This window comes from Rhinoderma darwinii, chromosome 5 (assembly GCF_050947455.1).
Source record: "Rhinoderma darwinii isolate aRhiDar2 chromosome 5, aRhiDar2.hap1, whole genome shotgun sequence".
In the NCBI taxonomy this organism is placed as follows: Eukaryota; Metazoa; Chordata; class Amphibia; order Anura; family Rhinodermatidae; genus Rhinoderma; species Rhinoderma darwinii.
In genome coordinates, this window is record NC_134691.1 from 28979461 (window position 1) to 28999164 (window position 19704).

The 19704-nt window shown below is 39.4% G+C and overlaps 1 protein-coding gene across 4 annotated transcripts in view; it reads left to right on the forward strand.

Moving 5' to 3' along the window:
* SAMD12 (sterile alpha motif domain containing 12) overlaps positions 1 to 19704 on the forward strand; it is a 609026-nt gene that overhangs the window by 344880 nt on the left and 244442 nt on the right. For all 4 annotated transcript variants that reach the window (XM_075827980.1, XM_075827983.1, XM_075827981.1 and 1 more), the window contains exon 4: positions 18181 to 18321. In XM_075827980.1, the coding sequence (XP_075684095.1) occupies positions 18181 to 18321 (141 nt within the window). The remainder of the gene's footprint in view (positions 1 to 18180; positions 18322 to 19704) is intronic.

A 19704-nucleotide genomic window follows, 5' to 3' on the forward strand; every position in this document is an offset into this window, starting at 1 on the left:
ATTCTCCTCCTCTGTAGTATTACATTATCCACCTCTGTAGTATTACATTTTCCCGCTCTGTAGTATTACATTATCCTCCTCTGTAGTATTACATTATCCTCCTCTGTAGTATTACATTCTCCTCCTCTGTAGTATTACATTATCCTCCTCTGTAGTATTACATTATACTCCTCTGTAGTATTACATTGTCTTCCTCTGTAGTATTACATTATCCTCCTCTGTAGTATTACATTCTCCTCCTCTGTAGTATTACATTCTCCTCCTCTGTACTATTAAATTATCCACCTCTGTAGTATTACATTTTCCCCCTCTGTAGTATTACATTATCCTCCCCTGTAGTATTATATTATTCTCCTCTGTAGTATTACATTTTCCCCCTCTGTAGTATTACATTATCCTCCCCTGTAGTATTATATTATTCTCCTCTGTAGTATTACATTATCCTCCCCTGTAGTATTATATTATTCTCCTCTGTAGTATTACATATTCCTCCTCTGTAGTATTACATTATCCTCCTTTATAGTATTACATTATCCTCCTCTGTAGTATTACATTATCCTCCTCTGTAGTATTACATTCTCCACGTCTGTAGTATTACATTCTCCTCCTCTGTAGTATTACTTTATCATCCTCTGTAGTGTTACATTATCCTCCTCTGTAGTATTACATTATCCTCCTCTGTAGTATTACATTATCCTCCTCTGTAGTATTACATTCCCCCCCCCCTCCGTAGTGTTACATTCTCCTCCTCTGTAGTATTACATTCTCCTCCTCTGTAGTATTACATTCCCCCCCCTCCGTAGTGTTACATTCTCCCCCTCTGTAGTAATACATTCTCCCCCTCTGTAGTATTACATTCTCCTCCTCTGTAGTATTACATTCTCCTCCTCTGTAGTATTACATTATCCACCTCTGTAGTATTACATTTTCCCGCTCTGTAGTATTACATTATCCTCCTCTGTAGTATTACATTATCCTCCTCTGTAGTATTACATTATCCTCCTCTGTAGTATTACATTATACTCCTCTGTAGTATTACATTCTCCTCCTCTGTAGTATTACATTATCCTCCTCTGTAGTATTACATTATACTCCTCTGTAGTATTACATTGTCTTCCTCTGTAGTATTACATTATCCTCCTCTGTAGTATTACATTCTCCTCCTCTGTAGTATTACATTCTCCTCCTCTGTAGTATTACATTATCCACCTCTGTAGTATTACATTTTCCCCCTCTGTAGTATTACATTATCCTCCCCTGTAGTATTATATTATTCTCCTCTGTAGTATTACATTTTCCCCCTCTGTAGTATTACATTATCCTCCCCTGTAGTTTTATATTATTCTCCTCTGTAGTATTACATTATCCTCCCCTGTAGTATTATATTATTCTCCTCTGTAGTATTAAATTTTCCCCCTCTGTAGTATTACATTATGCTCCTCTGTAGTATTACATTATCCTCCCCTGTAGTATTATATTATTCTCCTCTGTAGTATTACATTTTCCCCCTCTGTAGTATTACATTATCCTCCCCTGTAGTATTATATTATTCTCCACTGTAGTATTACATTCTCCTCCTCTGTAGTATTACATTATCCACCTCTGTAGTATTACATTTTCCCCCTCTGTAGTATTACATTATCCTCCTCTGTAGTATTATATTATCCTTCTCTGTAGTATTACATTCTCCTCCTGTAGTATTACATTCTCCTCCTCTATAGTATTACATTCTCCTCCTCTGTAGTATTACATTATCCACCTCTGTAGTATTACATTTTCCCCCTCTGTAGTATTACATTATCCTCCTCTGTAGTATTATATTATCCTCCTCTGTAGTATTACACTCTCCTCCTCTGTAGTATTACATTGTCCTCCTCTGTAGTATTACATTATCCTCCTCTGTGGTATTACATTCTCCTCTGTAGTATTACATTGTCCTCCTCTGTATTATTACATTCTCCTCCCCTGTAGTGTTACATTCTCCTCCTCTGTAGTATTACATTCTCCTCCTCTGTAGTATTACATTATCCTCCTCTGTAGTATTACATTATCCTCCTCTGTAGTATTACATTATCCTCCTCTGTGGTATTACATTCTCCTCCTCTGTAGTATTACATTCTCCTCCTCTGTAGTATTACATTATCCTCCTCTGTAGTATTACATTATCCACCTCTGTAGTATTACATTCTCCTCCTCTGTAGTATTAAATTCTCCTCTCTCCTCCTCTGTAGTATTACATTCTCCTCCTCTGTAGTATTACATTATCTTCCTCTGTAGTATTACATTATCCTCCTCTATAGTATTACATTCTCCTCCTCTGTAGTATTACATTATCCACCTCTGTAGTATTACATTTTCCCCCTCTGTAGTATTACATTATCCTCCTCTGTAGTATTATATTATCCTCCTCTGTAGTATTACACTCTCCTCCTCTGTAGTATTACATTGTCCTCCTCTGTAGTATTACATTATCCTCCTCTGTGGTATTACATTCTCCTCTGTAGTATTACATTGTCCTCCTCTGTATTATTACATTCTCCTCCCCTGTAGTGTTACATTCTCCTCCTCTGTAGTATTACATTCTCCTCCTCTGTAGTATTACATTATCCTCCTCTGTAGTATTACATTATCCTCCTCTGTAGTATTACATTATCCTCCTCTGTGGTATTACATTCTCCTCCTCTGTAGTATTACATTCTCCTCCTCTGTAGTATTACATTATCCTCCTCTGTAGTATTACATTATCCACCTCTGTAGTATTACATTCTCCTCCTCTGTAGTATTAAATTCTCCTCTCTCCTCCTCTGTAGTATTACATTCTCCTCCTCTGTAGTATTACATTATCTTCCTCTGTAGTATTACATTATCCTCCTCCGTAGTATTACATTCTCCTCCTTTGTAGTATTACATTATCCTCCTCTGTAGTATTACATTCTCCTCCTCTGTAGTATTACATTATCCACCTCTGTAGTATTACATTATCCTCCTCTTTAGTATTACATTCTCCTCCTCTGTAGTATTACATTTTCCCCCTCAGTAGTATTACATTATCCTCCTCTGTAGTATTATATTATCCTTCTCTGTAGTATTACATTCTCCTCCTCTGTAGTATTACATTCTTCTCCTCTGTAGTATTACATATTCCTCCTCTGTAGTATTACATTATCCTCCTTTTTAGTATTACATTATCCTCCTCTGTAGTATTACATTATCCTTCTCTGTAGTATTACATTCTCCACGTCTGTAGTATTACATTCTCCTCCTCTGTAGTATTATATTCTCCTCCTCTGTAGTATTACATTCTCCTCCTCTGTAGTATTACATTCTCCACCTCGGTAGTATTACATTCTCCTCCTCTGTAGTATTACATTATCCACCTCTGTATTATTACATTATCCTCCTCTGTAGTATTATATTATCCTTCTCTGTAGTATTACATTCTCCTCCTCTGTAGTATTACATTATCCTCCTCTGAAGTATTACATTATCCTCCTCTGTAGTATTACAATTTCCTCCTCTGTAGTATTACATTATCCTCCTCTGTAGTATTACATTCTCCTCCTCTGTAGTATTACATTATCCTCCTCTGTAGTATTACATTTCCCCCCTCTGTAGTATTACATTATCCTCCTCTGTAGTATTATATTATCCTTCTCTGTAGTATTACATTCTCCTCCTCTGTAGTATTACATTATCCTCCTCTGAAGTATTACATTATCCTCCTCTGTAGTATTACATTATCCTCCTCTGTAGTATTACATTATCCTCCTCTGTAGTATTACATTCTCCTCCTCTGTAGTATTACATTATCCTCCTCTGTAGTATTACATTATCCTCCTCTGTAGTATTACATTATACTCCTCTGTAGTATTACATTCTCCTCCTCTGTAGTATTACATTATCCTCCTCTGTGGTATTACATTCTCCTCCTTTGTAGTATTACATTCTCCTCCTCTGTAGTATTACATTATCCTCCTCTGTAGTATTACATTATCCACCTCTCTAGTATTACATTATGCTCCTCTGTAGTATTACATTATACTCCTCTCTAGTATTACATTATCCTCCTCTGTAGTATTACATTATCCTTCTCTGTAGTATTACATTATCCACATCTGTAGTATTACATTCTCCTCCTCTGTAGTATTATATTCTCCTCCTCTGTAGTATTACATTCTCCTCCTCTGTAGTATTACATTCTCCACCTCTGTAGTATTACATTCTCCTCCTCTGTAGTATTACATTCTCCTCCTCTGTAGTATTAAATTCTCCTCTCTCCTCCTCTGTAGTATTACATTCTCCTCCTCTGTAGTATTACATTATCTTCCTCTGTAGTATTACATTATCCTCCTCCGTAGTATTACATTCTCCTCCTTTGTAGTATTACATTATCCTCCTCTGTAGTATTACATTCTCCTCCTCTGTAGTATTACATTATCCACCTCTGTAGTATTACATTATCCTCCTCTTTAGTATTACATTCTCCTCCTCTGTAGTATTACATTTTCCCCCTCAGTAGTATTACATTATCCTCCTCTGTAGTATTATATTATCCTTCTCTGTAGTATTACATTCTCCTCCTCTGTAGTATTACATTCTTCTCCTCTGTAGTATTACATATTCCTCCTCTGTAGTATTACATTATCCTCCTTTTTAGTATTACATTATCCTCCTCTGTAGTATTACATTATCCTTCTCTGTAGTATTACATTCTCCACGTCTGTAGTATTACATTCTCCTCCTCTGTAGTATTATATTCTCCTCCTCTGTAGTATTACATTCTCCTCCTCTGTAGTATTACATTCTCCACCTCGGTAGTATTACATTCTCCTCCTCTGTAGTATTACATTATCCACCTCTGTATTATTACATTATCCTCCTCTGTAGTATTATATTATCCTTCTCTGTAGTATTACATTCTCCTCCTCTGTAGTATTACATTATCCTCCTCTGAAGTATTACATTATCCTCCTCTGTAGTATTACAATTTCCTCCTCTGTAGTATTACATTATCCTCCTCTGTAGTATTACATTCTCCTCCTCTGTAGTATTACATTATCCTCCTCTGTAGTATTACATTTCCCCCCTCTGTAGTATTACATTATCCTCCTCTGTAGTATTATATTATCCTTCTCTGTAGTATTACATTCTCCTCCTCTGTAGTATTACATTATCCTCCTCTGAAGTATTACATTATCCTCCTCTGTAGTATTACATTATCCTCCTCTGTAGTATTACATTATCCTCCTCTGTAGTATTACATTCTCCTCCTCTGTAGTATTACATTATCCTCCTCTGTAGTATTACATTATCCTCCTCTGTAGTATTACATTATACTCCTCTGTAGTATTACATTCTCCTCCTCTGTAGTATTACATTATCCTCCTCTGTGGTATTACATTCTCCTCCTTTGTAGTATTACATTCTCCTCCTCTGTAGTATTACATTATCCTCCTCTGTAGTATTACATTATCCACCTCTCTAGTATTACATTATGCTCCTCTGTAGTATTACATTATACTCCTCTCTAGTATTACATTATCCTCCTCTGTAGTATTACATTATCCTTCTCTGTAGTATTACATTATCCACATCTGTAGTATTACATTCTCCTCCTCTGTAGTATTATATTCTCCTCCTCTGTAGTATTACATTCTCCTCCTCTGTAGTATTACATTCTCCACCTCTGTAGTATTACATTCTCCTCCTCTGTAGTATTACATTCTCCTCCTCTGTAGTATTAAATTCTCCTCTCTCCTCCTCTGTAGTATTACATTCTCCTCCTCTGTAGTATTACATTATCTTCCTCTGTAGTATTACATTATCCTCCTCCGTAGTATTACATTCTCCTCCTTTGTAGTATTACATTATCCTCCTCTGTAGTATTACATTCTCCTCCTCTGTAGTATTACATTATCCACCTCTGTAGTATTACATTATCCTCCTCTTTAGTATTACATTCTCCTCCTCTGTAGTATTACATTTTCCCCCTCAGTAGTATTACATTATCCTCCTCTGTAGTATTATATTATCCTTCTCTGTAGTATTACATTCTCCTCCTCTGTAGTATTACATTCTTCTCCTCTGTAGTATTACATATTCCTCCTCTGTAGTATTACATTATCCTCCTTTTTAGTATTACATTATCCTCCTCTGTAGTATTACATTATCCTTCTCTGTAGTATTACATTCTCCACGTCTGTAGTATTACATTCTCCTCCTCTGTAGTATTATATTCTCCTCCTCTGTAGTATTACATTCTCCTCCTCTGTAGTATTACATTCTCCACCTCGGTAGTATTACATTCTCCTCCTCTGTAGTATTACATTATCCACCTCTGTATTATTACATTATCCTCCTCTGTAGTATTATATTATCCTTCTCTGTAGTATTACATTCTCCTCCTCTGTAGTATTACATTCTCCTCCTCTGTAGTATTACATTATCCTCCTCTGTAGTATTACATTATCCTCCTCTGTAGTATTACATTATACTCCTCTGTAGTATTACATTCTCCTCCTCTGTAGTATTACATTATCCTCCTCTGTGGTATTACATTCTCCTCCTTTGTAGTATTACATTCTCCTCCTCTGTAGTATTACATTATCCTCCTCTGTAGTATTACATTCTCCTCCTCTGTAGTATTACATTATCCTCCTCTGTAGTTTTACATTATCCTCCTCTGTAGTATTACATTATCCTCCTCTGTAGTTTTACATTCTCCTCCTCTGTAGTATTACATTATCCACCTCTGTAGTATTACATTATACTCCTCTGTAGTATTACATTATACTCCTCTGTAGTATTACATTCTCCTTCTCTGTAGTATTACATTTTCCTCTCTCCTCCTCTGTAGTATTACATTCTCCTCCTCTGTAGTATTACATTATCTTCCTCTGTAGTATTACATTATCCTCCTCCGTAGTATTACATTCTCCTCCTTTGTAGTATTACATTATCCTCCTCTGTAGTATTACATTCTCCTCTGTAGTATTACATTATCCTCCTCTGTAGTATTACATTCTCTTCCTCTGTAGTATTACATTATCCTCCTCTGTAGTATTAAATCCTCCTCCTATGTAGTATTACATTATCCTCCTCTGTAGTATTAAATCCTCCTCCTATGTAGTATTACAATATCCTCCTCTGTAGTATTACATTCTCCTCCTCTGTAGTATTACATTCTCCTCCTCTGTAGTATTACATTCTCCTCCTCTGTAGCATTACATTATCCTCCTCTGTGGTATTACATTATCCTCCTCTGTAGTATTACATTATCCTCCTCTGTAGTATTACATTCTTCTCCTCTGTAGTATTACATTCTCCTCCTCTGTAGTATTACATTATCCCCCTCAGTAGTATTACATTCTCCTCCTCTGTAGTATTACATTATCCACCTCTGTAGTATTACATTCTCCTCCTCTGTAGTATTACATTATCCACCTCTGTAGTATTACATTCTCCCCCTCTGTAGTATTACATTCTCCCCCTCTGTAGTATTACATTCTCTTCCTATGTAGTATTACATTATCCTCCTCTGTAGTATTACATCCTCCTCCTATGTAGTATTACATTATCCTCCTCTGTAGTATTACATCCTCCTCCTATGTAGTATTACATTATCCTCCTCTGTAATATTACATTATCCTCCTCTGTGTTGATTAAAAGGTGCCGAATACTGACCTCATGTTCCTACAGTACATGCACAACCATGTATTGTAGGAACAATTTTTTGTGCAATTTGGAACTTTTCAATGTGAAAAAACGAGTACAGGGTTTAATACATTTTTTTTATCACAATTCACATTAAAATTTTGAAACTCTCGAGAATGGAAAGCCTTAGAGGGTGGTCATCTCTGAGAAATGTTACTGGAGTGTCTGACATCAATAATAATACCCAAGTCTAAGTCCTTCAGGTTAATTATTTTATCCAATCTCAGCTGCAGTTGAATGTTAATAGATTTCCAGAACATTATTTCTTAACCCGATTTAACGTGAATGCGGCACTCATGGGATTTTCATATTTTTCCTGGTGTATATAATTAGATGTCTGCTCTTTGTATATATCATTTTCCTACAACAACATTCTTCGAGGACCTTAATCAAAGTAATAACTTTTTCAAAACTTTAGTCCAGATGTTGTGATAGTCCTTCGTCCTCTTTCTCTCCTTGCGATCTTCCATGCTCCTGTCTCCACAATAAAACTTTAAAATTAGAAGTAACCATGACTAAAACAAAGTTATTCTGAGACATTAGATGATCTTTGGATGTTCTGACTGCTGAAAAATCTTCTGTTTGAAGGATCTTTACAAGAACTTGCATACCTGGTATAACAACCAGCTGCCCTCTGCATCAGGGGCAAATGTAGGATTCTAAAGGGACGTTTATGTAGATGACAGAGATGACAAAATTTCCCTCCTTCCCCCTCCACCATAGTTCGTAGTCACTTGGCCAAATTTATACCATTTACTATATTACACCTTTTTATATAGGGTGTTGTAGAGGTTAGTGATATCATTCCTGTAATATCTCTGGGAGTCTAGAGTGGCTTAGCTGTTAATACCTAGTATCTTTGGTGGTCTGGGGTGATGAGGGATTAATATTGATATCTATTATACATGGTGGTTATGGGTTAATATTCAATATCCTGGGAGGTTGACTGGGGACTGTTTTTTAGTGTTTAGCACTTATTTTACTATTGTTCGTTTAGGTTTAGAATGGTAAATGGGGTAATAATGGTGGTCTAGGCCAGGAAAGTGTGCCTATAATTTAATCTGATGTAATCTGAATAGGTCCACAATACTTAATGGGGACAGAACATTATTTTGCTGATACAGAGTTCCAAATCCCCATCTTCCCCTAATACAACCATCTAGTTCAATTATAAAATATTGTCTTCCCGCCGCTAGAGTGAACTCAATGCATTTGTAGTTTTACAGCTCCATAGTACCCAATTATAAATCAATATACAATATTTTCTCTTAAACTACTTATAGGGGGGATCCCTGAATGTAGGAAAACTGTTTAAGTTTGCCCCTATGATCTCTGCAGTGTAGTCATTAGCTACTTCTGTGTTTGCTAGGGCAGCCACATGATCTGGTCAGTATTTCCTGGTGTTGCTCTCTGCTGCCACCTGCTGCTCAAGAGCGTGTGTTTTTTTTGCAGTCTTGTAAGGACAGTACACAGGAAGTCCATGATGCTTCGGTTAATGATCTGCTGCACCTCCCATATATTTTCTAGCTCATAACACCATGTTGATACGTGAGCAATAGGTTCTTGACGTTTTTGTTCATTGCAAAGTTGTGCACTTACCCTATGTCTTGTCTACTCATTACTAACCCGGCCTGTCTTCATCTTGCCGGTCAACACGTGTCAGACCAAACACTGCCTATCCAAATCTTCTGCAATTCAGCCCCCCCCCCCCCCCATTCTATATGGCGAATCTAGTTTTCTGACACCTTTTGCTATTGGTTTCTATTCAGGTAACTGCAACCTGCAGGTTCCCTCTTGGAAAGTCCATATTTCTGTGAGAGGGTTAAAGGAATTGTCTCATGAAAATAACCTTTGTCCATATGCTCTCCCGGACTCAACAAGTAATTTGAATGTCCACCACATAATACTACAATTCAGCGGCCATTGCAGGGGAAGTATCTGTATTGCTGCTGCTTCCCCTTGCAAAATCAGCTGTTTCCGGGGGTGTCGGTAGACTGATTGGCAGCAATCGGCTGATTGCAGCACCAATGCCCACATGAAAGCCGTTGTCTGTGATTAGACAACCCCTTTTAAGGGAGAAGAATGAACAATACCTTGGCACCTCACTCCTCTCTAGCCCTAAGGAAAATCCAATAGTGACACAGTAGATCCACTTCCCGATTCGTCACACTTGGATTGCCCAAATGTTTTGTTGATAGAAGATAAAGGGTGCCGCCAAACCGGACCATTTCGGGTTTACAGAACTTTGGATTTCCAAGCCATCTTATTCTGCATAATTTGAATGGAGGATCGTCCTCTACCATCTATGGGATACCATTGGTTTAATATAAGAATTAATATATAATTTGTAATATGGCTTCTCCAAGTGAATATATTTACATGCAACAAATCTGCAAGAACTTTCCATAAACATTTTTTTTTGGATTGCCCACATATTCTTGCCTCCACCGACAGCAAGAGGAAGGTCGCGCCAAAGGACAGCGCCATTGCTGGTTTATCTTAGGGGAAATACATTCACTCCATCAAAAAATATCTATATTCCGTCATATTTATCTATCATCCATGGATTCTGGTAATCTTTACATTTGTAGCTAATGTATTACATCTCCAGTCAAATCCTTTACAGAAGAGATATGCAACAGAGGAAATATTTCAATAGACATACAAGGATTATTGTACTTGGAGACACGAGACCCCTCTTTCTTGTCTAACTCTCTACTTGTTTAGTATGTTCTATTCCCAGAGGATGACTTCGACGGAAGTGACAATACGTGGATGACAATGTCATAAGCCACAATACAGCAGGTTGCAATGCCGCCTTCTCAAGATGCCTGCCAGAGATGTCTGAATTATTTATTGCCGTCATCCATTGTTTAAACAACCTCTCATCTCTCATCCGTTCCCATTTTACGTTTTACGAGGAAAAGATCTCACGAAGGACTTCAAAATGAAATCTTTTAGAAGGGTTTTCATTCCATTTCAAGTTGTAGATATCTGCAGTTTGGCTGATAACTAATAAGAATAATCTACCCATTATTTGGTAAATTTAAGGGTATGCGTAATCTTGCAACCATTTTTTTAATTATTCTAATTCCAGTGTGCACAACCTGCGGCTGGCAATCCTTTCTGTGCGGCTCCCAGCAGGTCTATGTGACTGGCACTGCTATGGGGAGCACTGTGTGACTGGCACAAATATGGGCACTGTGTGGATAATACTACTGGGGGCACTGTGTGGCTGGTACTGTGATTGGGGGTTAAACTATTACTGTGTTATGCCTAGCACAGACCTGTAGGGGTGTTGCATGACTGGTATTCTCCCTTTGGTACCCTTCCCTCTGTCATTTACTGCCACCATAAGGGTATGTTCACACGGCCTATTTAAGGACGTAATTCGGGCGTTTTACGCCTCGAATTACGTCCGAAAATGCGCCTCGATAGCGTTGACAAACATCTGCCCATTGAAAGCAATGGGCTGACGTTTGTCTGTTCACACGAGGCGTATATTTACGCGTCGCTGTCAAAAGACGGCGCGTAAATAGACGCCCGCGCCAAAGAAGTGTCATGTCACTTCTTCAGACGTAAATGGAGCCGTTTTCCATGGACTCCATGGAAAACCAGCTCCAGTTACGTCCGTAATGGACGTGGCGTTCAAGCGCCTGCACATGCCGTTACAGCTGAAATGACGGGGCTGTTTTCTCCTGGAGACAGCCCCGTAATTTCGGCCGTTACGGACGCTGCCGTGTGAACATACCCTAAGTCCTGTGCTAGGCATAATGCAGTGTGCCCAAAGTGATCCTTTTTAGAGGGGTATTACAATCTGAGATCGTGATGGCATATCCCCTGATCGTCACTACAGAGAGAATAAGATGAGCTGGAGACGTGGCATCCTGTTTTCTCCATTGTAGTGTATGAGAGTTGCGAAACACTCCTAAAAATGGAACCCCACCTGTCCTAACTGTCAATATGCCATAGATGTCCCATATTAGAATACCTATTTAAGTTTTATTGCGGCCCATGGGAGAGATACAATCTGACAATGAGGCCTTCAGACAAGAAAAGGTTGAGCACCCCTGCTATAATGCAAAACATAAAAAAGAGCCATTTGCCAAACAGTTTTAAATAAAAACTGTAATTATAAACTTCTACCATGTTGTGTCTACAGCTCCTATGCAGATCTATGTGTCTCCATAGATACAGACTACAAACAAACTCTCTGTGTAGTCTGGCCCTGCAGTCTTGTATAAGGCTCTTTGCACGTCTGCGTTGTGGCTTTGGTTCATAAACTCATTCCATGACGCAGTGCCCGGTGTTGTGGGAACCCCTTTGACTTACAATGGGGGCCTTTGGGGTTCAATAATGGTTTCCGCAATTTTGACGGCAAGAATAGTGCTTCTTGTTGTCAAATCTTTATGCCAACAAACCCCTCATCCTTGGCCAAGGTAATTGGATGCATAGCTAGGGCAACACCCTGAGACTTTGCCCGAGGTGAAGGAAAGCCTGGCTGCAGTACGACCCTGGCTGAAGTCTCCAATAACCAGAATTTAAATGATAATTAGTAACAGAATGAACATTTCCGACAGATCAATATTTGTTTCATTTGTTAAAAAATACCTAATTTCCTTTTCTCTGAAGATAATTGTTATTACAACACTTGACACATTTAATGGTATTTATAAGGGATTTTCCTATGAAGGGCAGTGTGAGTGTAATGCTCTGATATTTGTTAGAGTTACAATGGCTTGTCATGGGAAAATCATTTTCATTATAATAAGAATTAAATTAATTAATAAATCTGAGCATAATGTTACAATAAAGTTCAATTAAATGAATAAAGCCATGTGCAGCGAAGTGTTTACCCTATTAATGTAGGAAACGGAACAGATAGTTAAACATGTCACCAGTGTTAAAATGAATCTCCACACTTTGGGGGCAATTTCAAGTGGCAAAAGGGCTCAGAAGGCACAATTTGTGTTCAAAATTGTGACTTTTGGGCATTTTACGCCACCTTCGCCACTTTTGTAAAAACGGGGCATGGCTTCCCCAAAGGAGGATTCTGCTTAGCAACCCAACAAATTTATTATAATTGACACCCTATCGGGCTAGTAAAAAAAAAAAGTAAACTCGCCTCACCGCTCCTTTTCTCTCCTTCAGGTCCATTCAGCATGCCGCAGCTCATGCAAGGTCCTGATGCTGGGCAGCATCAGGGCATTGTATGTGATACCGCAGTCAGGATCTTGTATGTGACGCAGTGATGATGTTGAGTGCTGTGACGCAGGTTCCTCTCATCTCCGCCATTAGAGCAGGGCATTGCCCGGCTCCTGTTCAGCAAGATGACTGCCTGCCGCTCAGGATGAACATCTCGGCCTGCGTCTTTAACCCCTTAATGTATCTTGAAAATGCTCAGAGCTGTTTTTCTGGTAGAGCTCACAATTCTGCAGCCGCCATTACGGGGAGCTTAAGAGCTTACTGTATGCTGTTTTATTATTCAGTTCAATGTTTCATGTGTCTGTGTTTCCAAACCTTGCTTTTACTTTTTTATTTCTGCTGCTTGTATAGCGACAATATATTCAGCAGCACCGCACAGAAGTTGTCATCTCTCACTGTCCCCAGTGGCTCCCAATCCAATTTCCCAATCTGTAGGTTTAATGAGTGTATGACTAAAGACACACAAACATGAGAACACTATGTTCCATGCAAATGTTGCCCATGGTCGGATTTGAACCCAGGACCAGAAGGCAAGTGTGCTAAACACTGAGCCACCGCGCTGATCCAAGTCATTGAAAATAGCTGGTCAGAAAATTACATACGTGTGGCTCCACCAGCCATGCACTGCTCTCCAGAAAAAGAAATCCTTGGCCCACACTCAGAGACTTCCCCCCCAATAGATACTTCCAAACTAACATTTGGATTAAATCCTTCTCTAGGTTATTCTCGATACCTTCTGAGGGTCCCACATCCTGGATCCTCCTCCCTATGGCCCTGTTCACATCTCGTTTTTTTTCCTTCCGTCGAAGGTATGCGGTGGGATACGTCGCACGAACTCTCCAGGCACAGTGCTACTTTATATGGACAGTGACATCAGGTGCGTCTCCAGTCCTGGAGTCCCTGGACTGAGCGCTACCGATGCCATTGCCGGGGACTCCCTAGTTGAAAGCCCCTTTCTTCAATGTCCATACATGGAAAGTGACATCAGGGGCTTCCCCAGGACCAGAATCCCCAGGCCAAGGCCTACCTGAAGCTCTTCCCGGGAATTCCAGCCCTGGGAAAGCTCCTCAAGCTTTATGTTTAACATATACCTGTGACGGATGCCATACAGTGGCACCCATCACACATAGGCCCCTATGTTAAAAAAAAATATATTTTTTTTTTTTGCAGAATCCCTCAGGATGTAATAGCGTAGTGTATGGACATGTTTAGCGTGTATATAGGGAGCTTTCCCAACGTTCAAGCTAAACGTAGAGACAAAACGAGATGTGAACATACTGTAACCTTACCTTCCGCACATAAAATGCTTCCAAATAATTGTGCTAGAAATGGCTGAAACTTGGTAAATTTTTATCTTTCAGATCTTACAATCATCTTCTCTATTTGTCCCGGTTTGTAAGACAAGAACCATGTGGATGAAAAACTTCTTTGTACAACAAAACTTCTACCAGAATATTTAAAAATAACTGATCATAGTTAATCTCAAGATGGGTCTTATGTGACATCTGGTGACTGTTGTAGTCTTTTTTTTTGTCCTCCTTGCACCTGGAAGGCTTCTTGGGTTGCAGGGGAAGCTTCTAGAAGATCCACTGTTTACAAATGATGTGATGGCTAACAAGGCTGGATGATGGAAAGAGCTAAAAGTTTACTCCTTAAAGGCCATTTGTGAAGAAATAATGAGGGTTGTGGTCACTTGGCATTGAAGCACTAATTGGTTTTGTTTACGGAGGTATCTGTGGAATGTGTGACCGGGGAATGGCTTATACAAATGGAAGACTTTGGACCACCAGTTGTCAGCCTGAGGGCTCGTTAACATCAACATATTTGGAGTTCATGTTCCTTCCATATTTTTTTAATTGCCAAAAACTTGTATCTCAGCAGAGAGGAGGATGGTAAAGTATTCCAACAGGAAATAAATAATAATTTCATAAGTACATCGAAGCTAGGAGAACAGATCAGTCAGGACCATGAGTTTACATGAACTGGGCCAGCAGGGGCAGTGTGAACCCATCTTGTCACCAAGAGATTTGACATTGGGCTACTCTGGGGAATGGAGTCTAAGGGAACCCCTGGTCTTCACCCTTTAAGCCTTGTACAGGGATGTGGATTTTGCTGCCCCGGAGTAGTCTCCCTTGGTGACGGCTGCCATAATGGGCGCAGAGTGATCCGTGAGCGATAGGTCAGGGCATGCAGCAGAGCTTCGTCACGGTTAAAGTAGCTAAATGTCAATGCAGGCGGCCGGCACCGATGGTTAGAAAAACAAGCTAAGGTCGGTACACAGGAACTCAAACACAAGACAGCAGGGATAATCTTGGAACACACAGGAAAACAAGGGAACCAAATTGCTGTGGCAAGAAATCCAGGGCAGGAGGAGCTTTTATACCAGGGTGTCTGAGAGAACTAAATTTTGCCGTGCGCTGGCCTTTGAAGAATGTGAGCGTGCATGTGTGCTAGGACACAGTGGAGAACATAGGCAGCCACCAGAGGCAGAACGAGGAGGAAGAGGGCAGCAACCAGTAGGTATAGAGTTGCAGGGAGCAGGGGCCATTATATCCCAGCACTCCCTGCTTGCTCAGTGTCCTCACAGACCTTATTCTATTGATTTGCTTTTTGGAAAGTAAAGTTGTGAGACCAGAGTGTAATAATTTCTGCCAGAATGCAATATAGCAGAGAGCATTGCATTTCTGGAGCTCAGCTAAACTTTCAGGGGTGTGCCTGTCGACAAGCTGCTGACTGATTCCACTAGCAACCACGAGAATTGTGAATGCAGATCTGGTCTGGACTATAATACAGATTGTAACCAGGATCAGACTAGTACAACATAAGTAATGTATCTATGAAATTACTCATTATATCCTTATATACACTTTAAAGGTGTTATGTGGGGACCAAAAATTATTAGCAGCATAGTCACTGCAGTATGTGAGTACACCCGCTAATATACATTCTGGTCCCCCGTCTCCCTGATTCTGAGATTTTCATAGATATTTAGCGCTGCCGGGGGACTGGAAGTCTAGTTGCACAGCCTTCTTTGATGACGATACGACTATTCGTCATGTGACCGGCCCCGCTGTACTGAATGTACTCGCTCCACTACTGCTTATGCTAGTACATGGAGTACAGCGGGGTTGGTCACGTGACAAAGAGTCGTATCGTCATCAAAGAAGGCTGTGCAACTAGACTTCCGGTCCCCCGGCAGCGCTATAAAAATCAATGAAAATCTCAGAATCAGCGCGGCGGGGGACCGAAATGTATATTAGTGACTGTACTCACATACTGCAGGGACTACACTGATAATAATGTTTGGTCCCCACATAACCCTTTTAATGCAATATTAAAACTAACCACATCCCTGGACCCGATTCACATTTCTTATTTCATGATTTACTCTCGGATTTCTCCATTTCAGTGCTAATTGTGCAGACATAAATTGGATGATCTGATTGGTTGCATTTAATAAAACAACTCTTCTGATGGGTATATCTTCTTACCTCATATGACAATGTTTACATCGTAAGTGAACGCGTGCGGTCTATTGAACGGCATTTAAATATTTATTATTTATAACTTCCATATTTATATCCTTCACTTACTGGAAATTACTCCAGTACTTCATTTGAATGAGACTTTCATTTCCGCCATTAGATGCTGGGGCAATGTATATGCTCTACCATAATAAAACCGCCTCATGTAGCAGAGACCAGCTTGTAAAGTACTACTCCCAACAGATACTTTATACATTTCATCGCCTCACTTAGGTACTTGAGTACATGCATTAATGTCTTTTATAGTAGATGTATAAAATGTATGTACTTCAGATGGCTGCTTATGTATAATGACAGCTACACATTAAATATTCCACGTCAGCTAATTCTTATTTATGTCTGTTTCTAGGAAAGCTGGGTGATGTCTGTCATTAAAGGCCACGTACACCTTTGAAAATGATTTTTTTATTAATAAAAATGTCTATTAATGTGATTGGTGCAACATTCTAATTACTTTTTATTAAAAATTATTTTTACTTTTTCCGATACAGCTGCTTTGTATTCTGTATAAAGGAGCAGTTGTAGCTAGCGCTGAGACCTGAATCCGTCAGGTCAGCGGGACTGACAGGTTCAGTGACAGCGGGTCCTGGGTGTCTCTGACACGGAGGATCCACCTGTAATCCATCAAATCTAAGTTATAACTTAGATGTGATCAGTAACAGCTCGATCCTTCGTGTCAGATACATGCAGGATGCGCTGTCACTGAACCTGTCAGTCCCGCTGACCTGACGGATTCAGTTCTCAGCACTAGATACAACTGCTCCTGTATACAGGATACAAAACTGATGTATCGGAAAAAAGTTAAAATTATTTTTAATAAAATGTCATTTGAAAGTTGCACCAAACAGACTGATAGACATATAATTGTTTTCAAAGGTGTACATAGCCTTTAAGGCTCCGACTTGAATTGTCACCCAGCTTTCCTAGTATCCTGTAGGGCATATCTGCCAGATTATAAAGTGATGCACGAGCTAGAAATATCACACTGCATAACTAGGTAGATGTGCTATTCAGAAGTCTAGGAAAGTTGAAAGATGTAATGACTGTCATATTTGTTGCCATCCAACTTTCCCAGAAACAGATATAACTATGAAGGGGCTTTATAGAATGTGACGACTGTGGACTGCTTGTTAATATGTACTTGAAATAGTAGGGTTGAGTGAGGTGATGAGGGAGGTTGGTGATGTTGGCACCCCTATAATGTGTTTCTTATTCACTGTAGAGGAATGGGAGAACATTGTATAGACAGAAATTGAAAACATAACATGCCACCACTAGGGGGAGATGAGAAGCTTATTGCATACTGTGTTATCATTGAATTCATTTTTTTTCACGGTATGCAGTAGGCTCTTGAGCTCCCTCTAGTGGCGACTGCAGGTAGCCAGTATTTTATCTTTTATATTTGTCTATACAGGGAATTTGGAGCTTTGTACCAGAAAATTGAGCTCCGACCACTGTAATGATATATTAAAATATTTATTAGAGCAGAATTTTAAACCTATTAAGTTTTTTTTAGAAAAAACTAGGGTGAAAATTCACTTAAATATTCCAGGCATCAGGATTGGACTACTAGGTGCTCAACATCAATTCTGCTCATTCTGATTGGACTATTCAGATTTATCTTGGGATTTAATTTAGTCTCAATCTGAAATATTACTTTATTAAAAACCATCCATCTCCAATGTTAATAATATATCTAATCTATTATTTCTTCCAGGCCGTGCCCTGCTACGACTCACAGACAAGAAGCTGGAGAGGATGGGGATTGTTCAGGAGAGTCAGCGTCAATACGTCCTACAACAGGTCCTTCAGCTGAAAGTCCGAGAGGAGGTCCGAAACCTCCAGCTCCTGACACAAGGTATGAGACGTCCGTTCAATATCTGTCCAATGGAAACTCACAGCGTTGTCAAGAAAATAGACGGCTGACATATTAATCTGAACAAACTTGGCCTTTCATGGTGTGAATTACTTTTTAAAGGTCTCCTCAAGTAGTTTAGAGAAAGCTACAGTTGTTATAAAGAACAATGCAGATACGGGTATGTGGAATTGACCACTTGGCAGGATGAATGTCGTCTTGATCCACAAAATATTGGTGTTCTGGCGGTTTAAATGTCAGCCTGCTAAGATGGAAATAGCTTTAAAGACCGTATCCGGGAGCTCGGAATATAGTCATTTGTTCTTCTGTTCTCATTTTGTTTTTTTCCTTCCCTTCTTTCTGCTTCTTATTGTAAACAGAAGTCACAAAATGGTTAGCACAAAATAGATAATAAAACAAGTGCTGCAGCTCAACCTCCCAGCACCATCATAGGCTTAAAGGAACACTAAATCTGACATCCACAGCTCAAGAAAAGGAAGGATTATAGAAATAGCTGCTGATATATATATATATATACACACTACCGTTCAAATGTTTAGGGTCACGTAGAAATTTCCTTATTTTTGAAAGAAAAGCACAGTTTTTTTCAATGAAGATAACATTACATTAATCAGAAATACACTCTATACATTGTTAATGTGCTAAATGACTGTTCTAGCTGCAAACATCTGCTTTTTAATGCAATATCTACATAGGTGTATAGAGGCCCATTTCCAGCAACCATCACTCCAGTGTTCTAATGGTACATTGTGTTTGCTAACTGTGTTAGAAGGCTAAAGGATGATTAGAAAACACTTGAAAACCCTTGTGCAATTATGTTAGCACCGCTGTAAACAGTTTTGCTGTTTAGAGAAGCTATAAAACTGACCTTCCTTTGAGCTAGTTGAGAATCTGGAGCATTTCATTTGTGGGTTCGATTAAACTCTCCAAATGGCTAGAAAAGAGAGCTTTCATGTGAAACTCGACAGTCTATTCTTGTTCTTAGAAATGAAGGCTATTCCATGCGAGAAATTGCCAAGAAACTGAAGATTTCCTACAACGGTGTGTACTACTCCCTTCAGAGGACAGCACAAACAGGCTCTAACCAGAGTAGAAAGAGAAGTGGGAGGCCCCGCTGCACAACTGAGCAACAAGACAAGTACATTAGAGTCTCTAGTTTGAGAAATAGATGCCTCACAGGTCCTCAACTGGCAGCTTCATTAAATAGTACCCGAAAAACGCCAGTGTCAACGTCTACAGTGAAGAGGCGACTCCGGGATGCTGGCCTTCAGGGCAGAGTGGAAAAGAATAAGCCATATCTGAGACTGGCTAATAAAAGGAAAGGATTAATATGGGCAAAAGCACACAGACATTGGACAGAGGAAG